Source organism: Herpailurus yagouaroundi, unplaced genomic scaffold (genome assembly GCF_014898765.1).
Source record: "Herpailurus yagouaroundi ecotype Mexico unplaced genomic scaffold, PumYag 100, whole genome shotgun sequence".
Lineage (NCBI taxonomy): Eukaryota > Metazoa > Chordata > Mammalia > Carnivora > Felidae > Herpailurus > Herpailurus yagouaroundi.
Window position 1 is genome coordinate 85898147 of NW_024412391.1, and position 18563 is coordinate 85916709.

Sequence of the window (18563 nt, forward strand, 5' to 3'; positions counted from 1 at the left end):
ATGTTCTTCCTGGGGGGGGGGGGGGTGCCTTATGCATGAAACGAGGTGCTGCCGGTGGGAAGGCGGGGCCAGGCTTGGTGGTGGGAAGGCACTCAGTACGCATGAGCATCCCGCCCACTCCCCAAAAAATAAAGCAGAGAGCTGCATTTATTCGTGTCTGTGGGACTAAGTGTGGTGACAGCATGTGTTTTCCACCCATGGCAGGAGGTCGGCACAACATAGCCCAGGATGGATGAAGCCGACCGCTGCAAGACGGTCACAAGTTCGGATCCTGGCCCTGCATCCTCCACTCTGCATTCCCCGAGGGCCGACAAGGCTGCAGGACACGTGTCAGGCCCAGGCCCCGCCACTGGGTGGTCCCATTTCTCCTGAGACTCCCTCTCAGACTCTCTAACATCCCTTCCCTCCTCCCAGCTGGCAGGACCCAACCATGACCCTTCACACCTCACTGAGGTGAGCCAGAATTCGCTACAAGGAGTCTTTTGTAAGAGGGAACATTTATTCAGTCAACAAACATGGGCTGTCTGCCAGGGCCGGACACGGCTGGTTGTCAGGACACACAGAACACGTGATCAGTCAACGTGAAACAGCATGACGTCAGCCTGCGCCTGGTATTCCCAGATGTCCTTGACTAAGTGACAATTTACACAGTGTTTCATTAGATGCCTATTAAGAAGAGAAGCACAGCTGATGCCATAAACCGAAGCCACCCCCAGAATGGGAGGGCTGATTAAGCAGAGGCCGTGGAAACAGGTCCAAGTTGCCGGGCAGGTCCTGGAGCTGCGCCCAGGCAGCAGGGACTGCTCTCGGCAGTGCACTCGATGGCCGGAAAGCCTTGCTAGGGTCCAGAACCTCACTTCCACCCCGCTCCCTTCTCTTCTGTTCCTAAAGAACGAACCCAGCCAACGACCGAGTGTGGAGTGTGAGCCCCAGGCAGGGACAGGGGGGAACCCTAACGTCACCTGCAGAGAGTAGCCCCGAGCAGGCAGGCAAAGATGAACACACCTCTTCTGAGTGTGACCTAAACACGCACAGATCTCTGAACAGCATTGGTGTCCACGAACGCTGCCACTGTTGCAAAAACAGTCTTGGAGAGCACGGGGAGGAGGGGTCACCAGCCGAACCGGGCTATTTCTTCAACTCCAAGATGGCACTTCCTGGTCCACGGTGCTTGGCGCTGCAGATGTTGCAGAACTGTGCGGGCGAATTCTAGAAACGTAATTACAAGACACGGGTTTTAAAAAAGCTTTTTTGGCTGCCTGGGTCATGATCTCGCGGTCCATGAGTTCGAGCCCCGCATCGGGCTCTGTGCTGACAGCTCAGAGCCTGGAGCCTGCTTCGGTTTCTGTCTCCCTCTCTCTGCCCCTCCCCTGTGTGCTTGCTCTCTCTCAAAAATAACCATTAAAAAAATAAAAATTCTTTCTATTCTCATATTCAGAAATCTTATGGGAACATTGGTCAGGGGGTGGGGAGGAAGCTAGGAAATGTCCCTCCATTTCCTGGAGATTTTTGCTGGGTCACAGAGGGTTCTGTGAGACTCCAAGAACCCCCCCACAGCAGAACAAGTCTAATGTGACCAGGGGGCACATGGGGGACATGACTTGATACTGAAAATAGCAGTGTCACGATATGGAAATCGGGCTGAAAAAGTGAACACTAGAAAATGGTTTTCACTGTATCTCACAGCTGTATGGCTTGACCCTCATCAATTGTACCTACATGAATCCACTCGATTTTGGGTTTAGCACAGTAATCCCCCTTTATCCATGGGGATATGTCCCAAGACCCCTGGGGGATGCCTGAAACCACAGTACCAAACCCTAAATACACTGTTTCTTCTGTACATCCCTACCTAGGATAAATTAGGCACAAGATTGATAACTAATAAAACAGACAATGATAACAATACACTGCAATGAAAGTTATGTGAACGCGGTTTACCTTGTACTGTACTCACCCCTCTTCCCATGAGGAGGAGGAGGAGGAGGAGGAGGAAATGCCTGCCTGCGGAGGTGAAGTGAGGAACGAAACAGGCATCGTGTAGACTACTACTGACCTGGCTGTTCGTCAGGAAGACAACCGCCTGCTTCCAGACCGCGGGTGACCGCAACCACGGAGAAGGGGACACTACTGGGTAGTATACTAAGCGTCTTTACCCTTGAGGAATAAAGCCATTTTCTCGTGGGATCTAGAACAAATTCTGAGAAGCCACAGAGCCACGGGATGACACATTAGACTTCGGACTTCCCACTCACCATGCTGGGCACGGGCAGGCACTCCTTGTGGAACATGTGGCGGCAGTGGAAGGCCACCACGCTGAAGGGCTTAGCGGCATCTGGGGGGCACAGGGCAGAAAAGAGAGAAGAACCCAATGAAACAGGCAGATCGGGAACTGCGGGAACCGCTCCCGACTGCAAGTCCAGCTGTGGTTCAACGTTCCGGCAGGAAGCCGCCGTAGGAGGACCGCACGGTCACAGAGGCATCCCCGAGGGGTGCTGGGAGCAAACGCACAGCAGCTACCACAACCGAGCTGCTCTGAGTCAAGGTCACAGACCTCCACGTCAGTTACGCCTACAAACCGGGGACCGCTTCCCAGCGAATGCAACCATGTTTATTTTAAAAGTTAGGAGGAAACTGGGTGGCTCATTCGGTTAAGTGTCCAGCTCTAGATTTCGGCTCAGGACATGATCTCATGGTTTGTGACACTGAGCATCGCATCAGGCCCTGTGCTGACAGCACGGGGCCTGCTTGGGTTTCTCTCTCTGCCCCTCCCCCATTCTAAGACTTAAAACAAATTAGGATGTGTATCCCCTCTTCCCTTCCCTGTGCCCTCACACACACTATACACACCATATCCCTCAGTCCATTCCGTGGCTTTAGAAAAATCCTGCCAGTTCACCTACTGCCTTGGCCAGGACCACTCAGTGACTTGGGGGCAGAGCAGGGTGACAATCCTAGGCTGTGACCTTGCACCGTGCTGCGAGCACTTCTGCAGAATTTAATTACACACCGCGGGTGCACTGGTCTGCAGGTCTGTTAAAACACGGCCTAAAAACACTGCGAAAGCTCACTTTTCCTGCGTCCGCTGCAGTTTTTAACATGAACACTTCAAACCCATTTCCTCTAGAAAAGACCCTGGGGGGAACAGACTTCTCATGTTGCTGTTAGATTATCCCTTAAAGCTAAGTAAACCCTGCAGCAGCTAGCTCTCTTGATACTTCTGTGTGCTGAATTTGTATCAAAGGAGCACTTTTTTTGCATCCCGACAGCTATGCTTTAATTGCTATTTTCAAATTCTGGAATTTCCTCTTCTGTCTTATCCTTACGTAAGGCGCTCCGATTACACACGACGATATATATATTATATCTACCAACTATAAATAAACACGTGCTTGTGTTCTGAGGAGGCGGCACATAGTAGGTTTCCGTCGAAATCGGGGATAATTTAGGGGCCCATAACCACAGAGCAGAGAAAAAGTTTAAAGAAAAGGGAAGTACAATTTTTTTTTTTTTTTGTGCTGGTGTACAATTTTTTTCCTAGATACACACGACTCTTATTCCTTGGAATTTAAACATGTTGATGGTAGTTTTTCCATTCTATTTTACTCTAAAGCCATGATTCTCAAAGAATGCCTCCCGAAAAACCATCTATGTCACCCGGGAATGTGTTGGAAATGCAAATTCTTGGGTCCTGCTCGGGAACTACTGCCTCTGCACGTGTTGGGGGGGTACCGGCACTCTGGGCTTCCCGAGCCTTCCAGGTAATGCGGGCTCACTCTAGGATGAGCGCCTCAGCTTTACAAAATGGTGGTGCCGGCCTGCAACTGGGTAGGGTTGTGGGCCGAAATTCTGTACACAGATTATTCCAGAAGTTATAGATTAGCTAACGTCAAAATTTTAATTCTGGGGCGCCTGGGTGGCTCAGTGGGTTAAATGCCCGACTTCAGCTCAGGTCATGATCTCACAGCTCGTGAGTTCGAGCCTGGTGTTGGGGCTCTGTGCTCATAGCTCAGAGCCTGGAGCCTGCTTCGGATTCTGTGTCTCCCTCTCTCTCTCTCTCTGCCCCTCCCCCACGTGAACACACACACACACACACACACACACACACTCTCTCTCTCTCTCTCTCTCTCTCAAAAATATAAAAAATTAAAAAAAATTAATTCTCCTCATAAACACATATTTGGGGGATCTCCGCCCGCCAACCATCTTACCTGACGGAAGAATAGGGGAAAGGCACGACTCACAGATGTTTTCCTCTGCAAGGAAACACATACATTTGGGATTAGACAGCCTTTCTGTTTGCTCTGTCTCTTCTGAAAGCAAGGCCTATGGTTCCAATAGGATTATTTCAATGATACCCACCATCGACCAGAACGCCTTTCATTTGAGTCCGGTGCATCCTCTTCAGTAAGGACAAAGAGTCGGCTACGAGAATCTTCTTGCAGCCTTCACGAAGCAGGATCTAATGCATTCGTTGTAAAACAAAACAAAACAAAACAAAACAAAACCCGCATCTTTAGAAGACTCAAATATGGGGGAGAACCCTCTTACTGGGGATTCAGAAAATTGGTGTTTGAAGCTGCCCGAGGAAGCACTCACTGCTTGCCGGCCCTCAGTACACTCTTCCCTCCAAACCTGTGAGACCAACCTTTCCAGCCTCCGTGCAGTCACAACTGCACTTAATGTATGGCCGTTCCTGTAGCGCTTGTGAAATGACATACAAATGTAAAAGTCTGGCAAGGAAGGCTGTTATTAATGAACCCTGACGTTATCTTACAAGGCTTCCTAACTCGGACTCTGCCTGGCAGTTCTGCCCCTCTGTGACCTGCTCATTCCAGGATGGAAAACCAGCTATTCCAGAATGTTCCATTTGATAACTCCGTCTATCTACTGCCCTGATCTATATGGGGTCCATATCACAGACAAGGAACAGGGCACAGAGCAGCTAAGCAGACAGGATCTCTGTCTTAACCCCCCTCCTGGCCACAATCCCTCTCTTCTCCCATCCCAACTGTTCAGCGCAGTGCTAAGGGTCTCAAGTGTCTCTGTTAACCCTCCAATTTGGGGACTCTTAAAGGGGGCGGACGACTGAAAACTGACCACAGATGTTCATATTCTGTTACAAGATCCATTTTCTTCATCCCAGTACTGCGCTTTTTCTTTATGCATTTTTCCTGCTACTTCGTAAGTTACATATTTTCTCCCTCGCTGCCTGGACAACGAGGAGAGGCAGGGACCCCCGCAGCAGCCTCACAAGTCACGACACCTACAGTGCAGGCCAATGCTGCTGGGTGGCACCCACCTTGTGTTTCGGAGCCGGGGTGGGATGGAGGCAGAGAGTGCCCACCTGCTTGGGGCACAGGAGACAGACCACCCGCTGTACCTTTTGCCCCGTTCCATGGGCCCCGGTGAGAGTTTCCAGCCTGTTATGGGTTTTCCGAGGTGTTTTGTTAGAAATTGGCAGAGGTTGTGTGAGGTGTGCTTATGCCAAGTGCCTTTTTTTTTTTGAACCAGAACTTGTTGCTTTTCTAAGAGGGGGACACTCAGGGCCTGAAGGGCAGTGAGGCTCTCTGTGGCAGGGTCTGTGGCTCGCTCTTCTGGCTCGATGGGTCTTAATGCACGTTTCTGTGCGGTCAGATGTAACTGTCCCGGAAATTCACAGAATGATGCCCTCACCGCCTCCCTAGGTCCAGCTCTGGGTCACAGCGAATACTGCTCTCAAGAGGTGCGTCCCACCCTTCTTCATACTACGCATGTGTCTTGCTTTTCAGGTTCTCAATTCATGCCACTGGGCCACCTGGGCTCTGCTATCCCCGGTGTCTACACTAATACACGCTCCTCTCAAATCCCGGACAGCATGGGCTGGGGGAACGCAGCCCAAAGGCTTGCTCCCCAGTCCTACAAAAGCAAATACTCAAGAAAACAGAGCTGATGCCCAGATCTAAGTTCTGTACCTGCCATTTCTAGTACTGCTGAACAGGAAATAAAGCTCTACGATTTCTACATTAATCGAGACATTGCCTATGACGTTTTCTTCTTCAAAATGCTACTAAAAATCAGATTCTGGATTCATTTAAAAAAGGCATTAAAACTTTAATGGGTATCATTAAAGCACACAGGAAGAGAAAAATATGGTAAGAAAGAGGTCTAGGAGATACTGATACCAGGGGCGCCTGGGTGGCTCAGTGCATTAAGCGTCCGACTTCGACTCGCAGAGCGTCTGACTCCTGCTCTCACGGTTTGTGAGTTTGAGCCCCACGTCAGGCTCCACACTGATGATGTGGAGCCTGCTTGGGATTCTCTCTCCCTCTCCCTCTGCCCCTTCCATGTATGTGCTCGCTCACGCTCTCTCTCAAAAATAAAAAAAAAAACTGATGTTAGTAACTTTAGGAAAATTGATAACCAAACATAGAAAACTGCTCTGCCTCCGATACCAAAATAAAAACTTAAGAAAAACAGTGTCAAAGTATCTTCGGTAAAACGTTTCAAAACGAGCTGGCTCTGACCCTGAGTGGGTCTCCCGCATGAGTGATACAGGAGGAAAGGCAGACCCAGCAGTACGGACAGAAGCCACGGTGCCTGCAAATTTAAAAAAGAAAATGCAAAAAAACCCTGCAAACTGAAGAGGAACCGTTTCTTTACCAGGATTGCGTTTTTCTAAATAGGTACAATCCGCCTGCCCACAGCATTTTCTAGGAAAAACTTCAGTATTCACAGGCCCTCAGCCAGGAGAAGGGAAAATACACAAATACAGCGTAGTATATGTTACTTTATACTTCATCTGCCCAAAACCCAAGCCTCCAAAGCAGGAAAACACAAAAACGGTTTCTCATTTACGTGATACCAGGCAGGTAGGTAGAGCACGAAATGCAGCTACCATCGGTGCAGAAGAACCAGTTATCCCACAAAACCGGGAGTACTCCGAGGGCAATCAGAGCAGGCGAGTGAAGCCCACACAAGAACACCGTAGCATCAGATAGGTACTATTTTCAGCGTCAGACATGACAAGGCATTAGGTTGACCATGGATCATTCGCTGTAGCAACCATCAGTGACTCGTGAAAAATCGGCTGTAGTGGTCACTGATTTATTTCAACCTTAAAAGTGGATACTTGGTGTTTCCCACGAACGCCTTTATTAAAACATCGGTGGCGGAGTCCAACTCCGTCCTCTTCAGCCCTCTCTGACCTTCCTGATTTCCGACAACTCCCATCTTCCAAGGTGGTCACACGCAGCCTGCTCCCACCTGTGGACGCTCACCTCCCACGGTCTCCAGCCTTGCAGACCTGGCATTATTCACGTTCGTGGGGCACAGGCACGCTCTCCTGCCATCCAGGTCTTTATGACCAAAATGCCATCGAGTCACTGCCAGTCACGTTTTGAATATATCCTCTGCCACTACTTTGGGCTACTTTCCGTTTTAAATCGTGAAATACAGCAAACGTAGAGAATAAAATATACTCAAGTCTCTGCACTTAGATTGAGCAAAGCTATTAAGGTGTTACCGTATGCTTCAGATCGATTTCAGAAGAAAAAGAAAAGATTTCAGATCTAGCTGACATTTCCGTGCCCACTACCTTCCCTCCTCCTTTTTTACAAACATGACTTCAACTATGTTCAGTGTGTCCCCAACTAAACCATGCAGCTGCCTGGGACTCATGCAACACAGATCTAGCCAATGAGATGAACGTAGAGGCTGGAAAGCCATCCTTTCCCAAATAAAAAAGCAAAGACTCATCAGGAAAGAGCCCTTTGCTTCCCACATCTTCCTGCCTGGAATGTGGATGTGCGGTCCGGAGATACAACATCTGGTTTGTGACCAAGAGGCAGCAATTTGGAGATATACTCTCCTGTTGATGGACATCTAGGCTGTTTCCACTCTAGGGCTATTAGGGATAAAGTTGCAAAGGACATTTTTTGTACAGTTCTTTTGTGGACCTACTTTTCATCTTGGATAAATACTTAAGAGCAAAACTGCTGGGTTATGAAATAGGTATATGCCTAATTTTTAAAGTACCTATCAAATAGTTCTGCAAAGCAGTTACACCATTTTACGTTCCCACATATTATGTTTTAATATCTCATAAATCTCTCCTCCTTATTCTTCTTAATCTTAGCCACTTTGTACAAAAACTTAGGACAGTAAAGAATTCTTTGGGGGTTTTGATTAGAATTGTATCAAACATATAGATGATGATTACTTTAGAGAGAATTTATGACATTTATGGTTATGTACATACTGTCAACAATTAAAGGGTTAGATTCAATTAGCTAACGATTTGTGTAGCCTTTATGCATTTGTTAAAGAGACAAGGCTCTAATGGTCTTAGATTGCCCTCCTAGGACGCTGGAAAGGTTAGACTAGCATCCCCCAGGGAACTGAAGAGCTTTTCTATTCTATCCTCTGGAAAAGTTTATGTAAAATAGGGATTGCTTGGGTTTGGCTGTTAGGCTTTATTCTTTATTTTTTCAGATGAGCAGCAAAGCAATCTTCAAGATGTTGGGTTTCTCTCTGGAATGAATTTTATGGTTCTTTTATTCACTGAATCAACATGGCAGGGCTGTGACAGCTTGGCTGGCCACCTCCCAGCATTGTCCTCCTCTTCCTGGAAGCTGATGGGACCTCAGGTGTCAGTTGGGTCCATCGTGTCCTGAAGACAGACCATTTCTCACCTCCTTTGCAGGGTAGAAATGTTGCCCTCTTCTCCTCGCAGATCCTGGCTTAATTAAAAGGTTAACTACAAAATATATTTGGGGACTGCCTGTGTTTTAAAACTTTGATAAAACCTATTTCTAAAGTTGACTGTGGATTAGTGCTTTTATTGTGGCTTTATGTTCTGACTACTGATTTAATGACTATAGGGCTATTTGTTCTTGAGTAAATACTGGTAATTTATATTTTCCTAGAAAACGGACTTTTCTTTTTTAATATGAAATTTATTGGTTTCCATACAACACCCAGGGCTCATCCCAACAGGTGCCCTCCTCAATGCCCGTCGCCCCCCCCCCCCCCCCCCCCCGCCACTCCCCACCAACCCTCAGTTTATTCTCAGTTTTTAAGAGTCTCTTATGGTTTGGCTCTCTTCCTAACTTTTTTTTTTCTTCCCTTCCCCCATGATCCTCTGTTAAGTTTCTCAGGATCCACATTAGAGTGAAAACATATGGTATCTGTCTTTCTCTGTATGGCTTATTTCACTTAGCATCACACTCTCCAGTTCCATCCACGTTGCTACAAAAGGCCGTATTTCATTCTTTCTCATTTCCAAGTAGTATTCCATTGTATATATAAACCACAACTTCTTTATCCATTCATCAGTTGATGGACACCTAGGCTCTTTCCATCATTTGGCTGTTATTGAAAGTGCTGCTATAAACATTGGGGTACAAGTGCCCCTATGCATCAGCACTCCTGTATCCCTTGGGTAAATTCCTAGCAGTGCTACTGCTGGGTCATAGGGTAGATCTATTTCTAATTTTTTGAGGAACCTCCACACTGTTTTCCAGAGCGGCTGCACCAGTTTGCATTCCCACCAACAGTGCGAGAGGGTTCCCGTTTCTCCACATCCTCTCCAGCATCTATAGTCTCCTGATTTGTTCATTTTGGCCACTCTGACTGGCATGAGGTGGTATCTCAGTGTGGTTTTGATTTGTATTTCCCTGATGAGGAGCGACGCTGAGCATCTTTTCATGTGCCTCTTGGCTATCTGGATGTCTTCTTTGGAGAAGTGTCTATTCACATCTTCTGCCCATTTCTTCACTGGATTATTTGTTTTTGGGGTGTGGAAAACTGAGTTTTCAAATATACGGATGTAAAATTTTGTAACATTCAGTTTTTAAATCTTGTCTGCATCTAGTTGTCATGTTTGTTCCTAATATATATGGATTTTTTTTTTCTTTTTCTTGATCAACTTTGTTAGAGGTTTCCCTATTAGCCTTTTCTCTCCTCCAGAAGTCCTGTGGTTGAGGACATACACATTCTCACCTCCCTTCTCCATTGGCCACTCTTTTCTATGATCTCTTAATTACTCTGTGCTGCATATACCATTTCATCAGATCTTCCAGTTCATTCTCCCTTTCAGCTGAGTCCAATCTACTATTGACCTTGCACTGAACTGATAATTTAAATGAATACCCAAACAGTTTCAAAGAGTTCTATTTGGTTATTTTTCAAGTATTCCTATTTTCTATCATAGTGTTCTTTTTATTATGGGATGTATTTTTTCATGTCTTTTTTTTAATGTTTAATTTTGAGAGAGAGAGAGCGTACCCACGAGTGGGGGAGGGGCACATAGGGGAGGGGGGAAAGAAGATCTGAAGCAGGCTCCCTGCTGATAGCAGTGAGCCCGATGCAGGGCTCGAACTCACAGTCCACGAGATCACGACCTGAGCCCCAGTACGATGCTCAACCGAGACTGAGCCACCCAGGTGCCCCTCGTGTCTTTGTTTTAAATGACACTTAACTAATAATGCCTTTCAGTTTGATGCAGTATTTTAGTTCTTGAAAATACTAAGATTGTCACGCACTTCTCATTCTTCTGCGTAATCCACATCTCAGACTAGAAGCTCCAGTTCATGTTAGAATTTCACCAAGGGAAGTACACCACTGGTCTTTTCTTTCCTCAACTTCATAATGGCGTCAAGCTTTCATCTCAAAAAGTGTGTGTGGGCGTTGCTTAGCAAGTACCACATTTCCTTTCAGAGATTCATTTTGCTTATGGGACATTTCCTTATTTTTTCTCCCCACACTCTGTTCTCAACTCTTGTTTTCTCACCATTGCACTGTTTTCTCCATAGAGCAAAGCTTTCCAGCATTACCTTTACTTTTTCGTCTTCACCACTTTCAAGACAACCAACCAGCTGTAGGATCTAGAATCGGTCTGTTGTAAGCATACCTTGTTCTACTGTGAATTTAAAGAACGTATTTATAAGACAGCTGTCAAAAACCAACAGAAGACTCTAGATAGAGTCTTCCGGTTTTTCCTGATTTCTCTGCAGTTCATCATCATTGATTATCATCCCGGTGCAAAGCACCAGACTCATAGATATTTTATAAAGCAATAAAAGAATCGTACATCAGTGATGTTATTATGCTTCATTGGAAACGGCTGCTGTGGGGGGAAAAATGCCATAAAAAATTGCCGAGTTTCTGATATCTTTATTTTAAAAGATTCTCGGAGTGTTGAATTTTTTGCTGACGTTGCCTTGTTCATACTGCAGTGCTTGTCATTAGAATTGCAAAACACAGAGAGTTACCTGGGTTTACAAGCCCCAGTACGATACCAATCCCGGAGCTAGCCGGGGTAACCATTTTGCCTAATTTCTAACCCATCAGGTAGGCTATGATGCTATGGGATGTGAATTCTAATTGAAAAAGCTTTGCTTTTTGTTGAGATTATCATCAAAGAAGATGAAATGCAGAGAAATAAGGAAATAACAGAAAGGCTCTAAGGTCTCATGTTGGGAGTTCAAAAACAATATTACAATTGTATTCAATTTACAACAGCACAAAGTATACACGTGCCAGATTGATTAAAGAAGCTACACCTGGTAGTCATAGGCCATCTATGTCACCTAAAAGCTGCTATGACGCCAAAAGGAAATCATTTGAGAGGGAAAAAAATCCATTTTAAATCCATTTAATCCATTTTAAATCCATTTCAGAGATCTATAAATTAAAAAAAATATATCTCTTGGAAGAAATGAAGAGTTTATGTACTTTGAACAAGAAACCACCCATCTGAGCCCCCCAAAAAGGTAGGTAACAAGGGTGCCTGGGTGGCTCAGTTGGTTAGGCATCGGACTTCGGCTCCGGTCATGATCTCACCCATTCGTGGGTTCGAGACCAGCGTCAGGCTCTGTGCTGCCAGCTCAGAGCCTATTGTCTGGTTCGAGGATTCTGTGTCTCCCTCTCTGCCCCTCCCCACTCACACTGTGTGTGTGTGTGTGTGTGTGTGTGTGTCTCTCTCTCAAAAATAAACATAAAAATAAAAAAAGGCAGGTAAGAAAGAAGTCACTATTTCCTCTTAATTTATTTGTCTCTGGATTTCAAAGCAGAGATGAGGAAGAAGAAGAAATGGAACAACATAAAGGCGTATTTCTGAAATGACTCTCTGAAGAACTTGAGAGACGGAAGGTACTTTAGAGATCATCTAATCTCCAAGTTCCTAAATGCCGAATGTCAACGCACAGACTTGCGCCAGGCTTAGCGATTAGGAACATCAGAGTGGATTCAGTCCCCTAGTCCTCCCCAGGAGATTCTAATCTAGCAGATCTGGAAGGCTTTATTTTACTGAAACAAAGTAAGTTTTAAAAGAATTCAGGGAAGTCGGGTGTGTAGCCAGGCTGGCAAATATTGATTTAATCGAATGGGAAAGCTGAGATCCAGAAGGGTTAGGTGCCCTCCCAAAGGGCCACAGGCTTGTTGGTGACAAAGCCAGGACCGGAGTCCAGCTCTGCAAACATCACGTCCACTGCTTTCCCAAGACAGCAGGCTGCCTGGTCAATCTCGGATACTCCTCTGTTGTTGTAACCTGCCGGGACCACAAATGCATCTCCAGAGACCAACGGAGCAACCAAACAGTAAGGAATACACAAGATGGAGTCAGAAGACCTGGGCTCAAACCCAGTTTCACCAGCTTCCCAGGCTGGCAAATCCTTTGAGACAGCCTTCCCATCTGTGATATGGGAAGTAGTCCCTAATGACCACTAAGAAATGGCCATCAAACAAGACCATAGGAACAAAAGTGCTAGAACTTTTCTGGGAAAATAAAAACAGAAACGGATATGAATGCTAAATTTAGAAATAAAAATATTTTAAAAATATAAAGTATAAACATGAAAAATCTATAGCATAAAAATAATTTGGAAACTATTGTCAGTTTCATGTAAGCACTGAAATGTCATTTATATCATACTGTTTTGAAAATAATCTTACATTACACAAAAGCTTTTTGTCCTTGAAATCAGGCTCAGGAACATTTTTTTTTATAAATTTTTTTTTTAACGCTTATTCATTTTTGAGAGAGACAGAGTGCAAACGGGTGAGGCAGAGAGAGAGGGAGACACAGAGTCCGAAGCAGGCTCCAGACTCTGAGCTGTCAGCACAGAGCCTGATGTGGGGCTTGAACCCACGAACCATGAGGTCATGACCTGAGCCAAAGTTGGACGCTTAACCGACTGAGCCACCCAGGCGCCCCAGGACTAGGAACATTTTAAGTTTATGAAATACAATCAGGACTACTTTCATCTTATGGATTTCATGAAGCTTGTAAAATGTGTTGAGTCATTATACGAACTGTGTAACAAGGTACAAAAACATGACAATAAAGTAAATTTTAAAAATGTAAACACCAACATCACGGCCGAGGGGAAATCTTCCTTCACTTTAATGATGTCACAGAATGCTAACGCGCCTCATGCTGAACTTCAGCTGAGGAGAGTTGTTGCGTTTTGGAAACCATCAAATTTTAAAACCAGAGGAGATACTTATTTTAAATTTTTTCCCGCAACTTTTCCTGCTTTCTGTTTCCGATTAAGCTATTGGCTAATGAGTGCTCTCCCGAAGCATTCTCAGTGGCGAAAGACATGTTACAGCGCAGCACATTTTACTGTAAATCTGCCCAAGACATTCCCAACGTGGAGGAGCCCTTTCCCTGACATCTGACCGTGGATCCTTGTTTACTGAATGGTCCGCGATATCCGCCAGGGGCCTTCCCCTCCGCCCTGCCTCCAACAGAGAAGGTTCCAGGTCCTCGCAAATACATGCATCTGCAAAATTTCCCCCCAGTTTGGGAGATTAACGGAGCTAGCCATTTTTATCCTGCGAGAACATGTAAAAATCAACTATATACTTTTATGGAACAAACGAAAGAGACCAAGAGTGAAAAATATGTATGTGAAACCTTTCTGGAAACTTCCAAATGCTCTATAATCTAGAAGTAGGCTTAAGTTATTTTTAACAGGTGGCCTGGAGAAAGAATATAAGTGGCCATTAATGACAGACAGTAGCCTTTCATATAGAAAAAACTTCTAAAGTCTTTCTTCACATATAAGAAGGGAGCGTCCCCTGGAATTGTTTGAACCACCTGCCCGAGTTCAGTGTTTCCTCTCTGTACCTTCCAGTGAGATGTCCGAGCTCCAGGGGAGACCCAGGTGCAGTTCCCAGAGGCTCTGCAACCTTCCCCGGGGGTCCCGCCCCTCGTCCCAGAGGCCACTCCCTGGTCAGGCTTACAGGATCCACTGGAGAAGGAACTCCCGGCCTCCTCAACGCATCACCAACTGCACACTTACATGTCTTAAGGAAAAGCTCTCAGTCCACTTAAAAACATAATTAAGAGGATAAAATATTGATTTATCAGCTGTTTTAGTGGATGATTTTTTAATATGGAATTCATTTTGCATCTAATAATTTATTTTTATTCCAGGCTGACTCAGAACAATGCAATTTAATTCATAAAAAATGAATGAGGAGTGAAATCCAGTCAGGCCCGGGAGTTTGGTTCTCTGGATTAAGAGCCTAGTAAGAGGGATTTATTAGGTGTGTCTGCCGGCACTGCAGAGCCTGGGAAAACAGGCACATTTTCAACCGAGAGGCGAAGCTTGATGCATTTGTAATCTGGAGGACAGAGGACTGATCATTTTGTCGCCTTCCATGGGGCAGAGATGCTCAGGGACACCGCACCTAAATGACTTCTCAACACATCCTGACTTGAAACTTCGAGCAGGTCCCGGCACACCCGGGCCTGGGAAGAGCCCGTGAAGTACACAGATCATCATCAGGCTCACTCACATGCAGGGCCTTATGAGGTCAGACGCTGAAACCACTTTCCCCAAAGCCCGGTTCCAACCTCAGAACTCAGGAAGTGTTCCCCCGCCTGGACCACTTTCCCGCAGCCCTGGGGCACCGCCCACAATGCTCACCTAGTCACCCATCCCAATTCTCTCTCCTTCCCGTCCGGCTCATTCTCTGTCCTGAAAACCTTTCCCCGGGCTGTCCGCAACCTCCCAGTTCCTCTGTAAATAAACACGTGTGTATCTCAAAGCTTGGCACACAAGAAACCCTCTACCTCTGCCTGCACCAAACACCCATCTCTCCCGGGACCCCAACTTCCCGCAGGCCCTCCTGAGGAAGGCCGCTTGTCTTCTTGCGTCCTGCCCTCAGGAAAACCCCTTCTCCTTTAAGCTGTGCTACTCAGTGCTATAGCCCCAGAAGGCCGAGAGGCTGGCCTCCCAGCTCACGGAGGCTGCTGGGGCCTGGCTCCAGCCCTCCCACCCACATCCCTCAGCACCCTTGGGGAGGACTCACTGCCCCCACAGTCTCAGGACTAATTCCACACTGACGACCCTCACCCTTCACCCTACTTTTTGAAGGACCCCTTTGGAAATTTTACGAGGACGCGTTTCGAAATTTTAATGTGATGACACCCCACTTCCGGGTCCCACATTCTTGTCCCTCTGTCCTGCTTTTCCACCTGTCCCTCGACTTCCTGTTGCGATCAGTCTTTCTCAACTTCTCCTCTTACCTGCGCCCACCAGCCCAAGTGCAGCGGGCAGCCCCCCACTCGGCACCCCTCACAGCGGCCAGGGGCCCCACAAATCCTCGTCATGACGCTCCTCTCCTTACTTAACCTGCCAATCACTTCTCTCCCCGGAACCTTATCCTCTGGCTCTGCCTGCAAAATCTTTGTGTTTCCAAGAAGGCAATTTCCCTCTATACTAATAGAAACTCATTTTCAAACGAAGTAGAGAAAGAAGAGTCCAAACTGTTAAAGAAATGTGCTTTCAACAGTTTCAAGTTCTGTGGAAGCTACCAGCATCCTGGGAAATAGTAATTGTTAGGAGTCCTTTTAGAGAAAAGGGGAGGGTGCTTTCTAATTAGCATGTTAATTACTTATATGAAAATAAGGCATTCCATTGCTTTTATCACCAAGTTCTGAACTATTACAGACAACGAGGTTGTACTGGTCGGGGAAGCAGACAAAACGTTAAATGAGATCACGTATTCAACATGTTTCAGGCAATGGGTTACTGAGAAACTTCAAGGAAATAAAAGAATTATTTGAAAAACATGTTTTTTATTCTTCCCAGTGGACACAATACTCATTCTACTCAAAACTGGTTTGAGTGGCCCAGCAGCCAGTGCAACCACCCCTCAGCCTTGCAAATGCCATGTGACATCAACCACATAAATGGAAGAATGACTGCGTATCAAGGAGAGGAAATTTGGGAATGGTTAAAACAATTCAGTAGCTTCTAGGGAGATTTCTTATTTCTCTACTCCATGAGTTTCCCAAATATCTGGGCCGAAAGCAAATGTAGTTATCCAAATGAATTCTTTGATATCGAAAATAACCCTACAAATGTTTATCCGGAAGTCGACTCATCCCACCCCCCCAGGCGGGTTTGTCCAAGAAAGGATACTTACTTGCAAATTGTAGTCTTGCAGAATTTTAACCAAGGAGTCTCTCAAATTGGGAATCTCCATTCCTTCCTTAATACGATGAATCAGGAGAATTGGGTCTACGTGCGTGCCAATGTTGTTTAGTAAGCCAGTAATAAATGCTGCAAAATAGCACATGCAATAATTAGGACATAAGCAGTTTACATAGTGCAGTTTTAGGCCAAAAGTGACTCAAATAAAAACTTATTTCCTTTATTTTTTTTTAAGCTTATTTTTATTTTGAGAGAGAGAGAGAGAGAGAGAGAGCGCGGCAGGGGGGCAGAGAGAGAGGGAGACAGAATCCCAAGAGGGCTCTGCACTGTCAGCCCAGAGCCCAATGTGGGGCTTGAACTCCCAAACCACGAGATCATGACCTGAGCTGAAGTCAAGGGTTGGACGCCTAACCAACTAAGCCACCCAGGTGCCCCCCAAATTATTTCCTTTAAAGGAAGTGCTAAAACCATTTAAATTGCTGAATTCCCAAAAACTAACTTTCTTTTCACTTCATGACATAAAGGAGAAGCCCCATGAGTTAAAAACAGCTCGAGAGCAGATGAGGACTTCAGAACACAGCCTGCCATGCTGATGCCTAACATTTACCGAGAGTTTACACTATGGCTTGGCTCTCCCTTTTCTCCAATGTTTGGCAAGGTAGCAGTGTTGTTTGCCTCCATTTTACAGAAAAGGGAAATGGGGTGGTTGCCTGATTCATCCAGGGCCACATACCTAGCAAGTCAAAAGCCAAATTCACTCCCAGGCCAGACCCCGGGCCAGGTCATGCTGTGCTCCGTTTCACCCACCCTGCCTCCTTGAAGGTCGGTAAACGACGACTTTCTCACACTGAGTTAGATTCTCAAAGATGCACGCGCATGTGACAATCTACATCTGCAACTGACTTGAACCACATTATCCTCTTGCATCTCTGATAAAAAGACAATCCCGAGAGCAGTTTCTAAAACTTGAGAGCCTTAGAACAGAGAAGCCTTCTTACTAAAATAGCGAAAGGAAGGGAACAGACTTTGAACCACTGTTGCCAGTTTTGGAATCATTTCTAGATCTTCAAAAGAGGGCCTGGGTTACTGCTGGGTGACTGCGTATTTCTTTCCGAAATGGGAGCCCTGGAGGCAGACAATCCCGTGGCGGCGACACACTCATGCTCCTGGAGCTGCACTAAGGCAGTACAGCGGGACGGAGAGATGCCAGTTACTGTCCCAGCAAACATCCAAGGACCGTCAGTGTCTAGTGACAGTTCCAGGGGTCCATAAAAAGGCACTGGCAAGGGCTTTACATTTTCAAAATAAAGGCCCCTGTATACAAATTGGAAAAACAAAACTCAGCCGGATCACATTTACTGAGTTTGGTATGGTAGGTAAGAAGATGTTGACCGGGACACAGTGAATATCATCAGGTTAACCACCTGTTTATCACATTCAGGTCATGCGATGTGATGGGGCCCCAGGCTTCTCTGCACAGGAGAAGCACTGGAAGTCGTTACAAGGTACTTAGCCTATTTTTATCACAGATACTTTGCCCTATTTTCCACCCAGTGGGTCTTGAGATCATTCTTACTCTAGATGTCACTGGCTGTATTGAGAGATAAGAGGCCTGATCGCAGATGGGCTTTTCTGCTTACGCGGTTTGTCGATGGAATATAAAATCAGGTCTTCCCAGAGTTCTCCGTCGTCTTGCTCCTTGGCGAATTCAATCGCTTTATCAACATCATGCAACTCCTCCGTGATCATCTTCAGGGCACTTCGGCTATTGCCCATTCGGCCTAGCAAAGATGGGAGAAATACTTCATTCAGAATCTTTTTTTTTTTTATTAAAAATTTTTTTAACGTTTTTATTTATTTTTGAGACAGAGAGAGACACAGCACGAATGGGGGAGGGTCAGAGAGAGAGGGAGACACAGAATCTGAAACAGGCTCCAGGCTCTGAGCTGTCAGCACAGAGCCCAATGCGGGGATCGAACTCACAGACCATGAGATCATGACCTGAGCCGAAGTTGGACACGTAACCGACTGAGCCACCCAGGCGCCCCTAGGATCTTTTAATAAAACATTTTTAAAGAAATCGCCTACCTCTTGTTTATGCATCTCTGGTCTTGAAGGCTACTGTTTTCTCAT

The 18563-nt window shown here is 46.0% G+C and overlaps 1 protein-coding gene across 3 annotated transcripts in view; it reads right to left on the bottom strand.

The window, feature by feature from the left end:
• Positions 1-478: 478 nt before the first annotated feature.
• VPS41 (VPS41 subunit of HOPS complex) overlaps positions 479-18563 on the bottom strand; it is a 188550-nt gene continuing 170465 nt past the window's right edge. For all 3 annotated transcript variants that reach the window (XM_040473002.1, XM_040473003.1, XM_040473004.1), the window contains 6 exons: positions 18071-18211; positions 16423-16559; positions 4363-4462; positions 4212-4256; positions 2256-2335; positions 479-1209 (listed from right to left, as the gene is read on the bottom strand). In XM_040473002.1, the coding sequence (XP_040328936.1) occupies positions 1129-1209; positions 2256-2335; positions 4212-4256; positions 4363-4462; positions 16423-16559; positions 18071-18211 (584 nt within the window). In that variant the 3' untranslated portion in view covers positions 479-1128. The remainder of the gene's footprint in view (positions 1210-2255; positions 2336-4211; positions 4257-4362; positions 4463-16422; positions 16560-18070; positions 18212-18563) is intronic.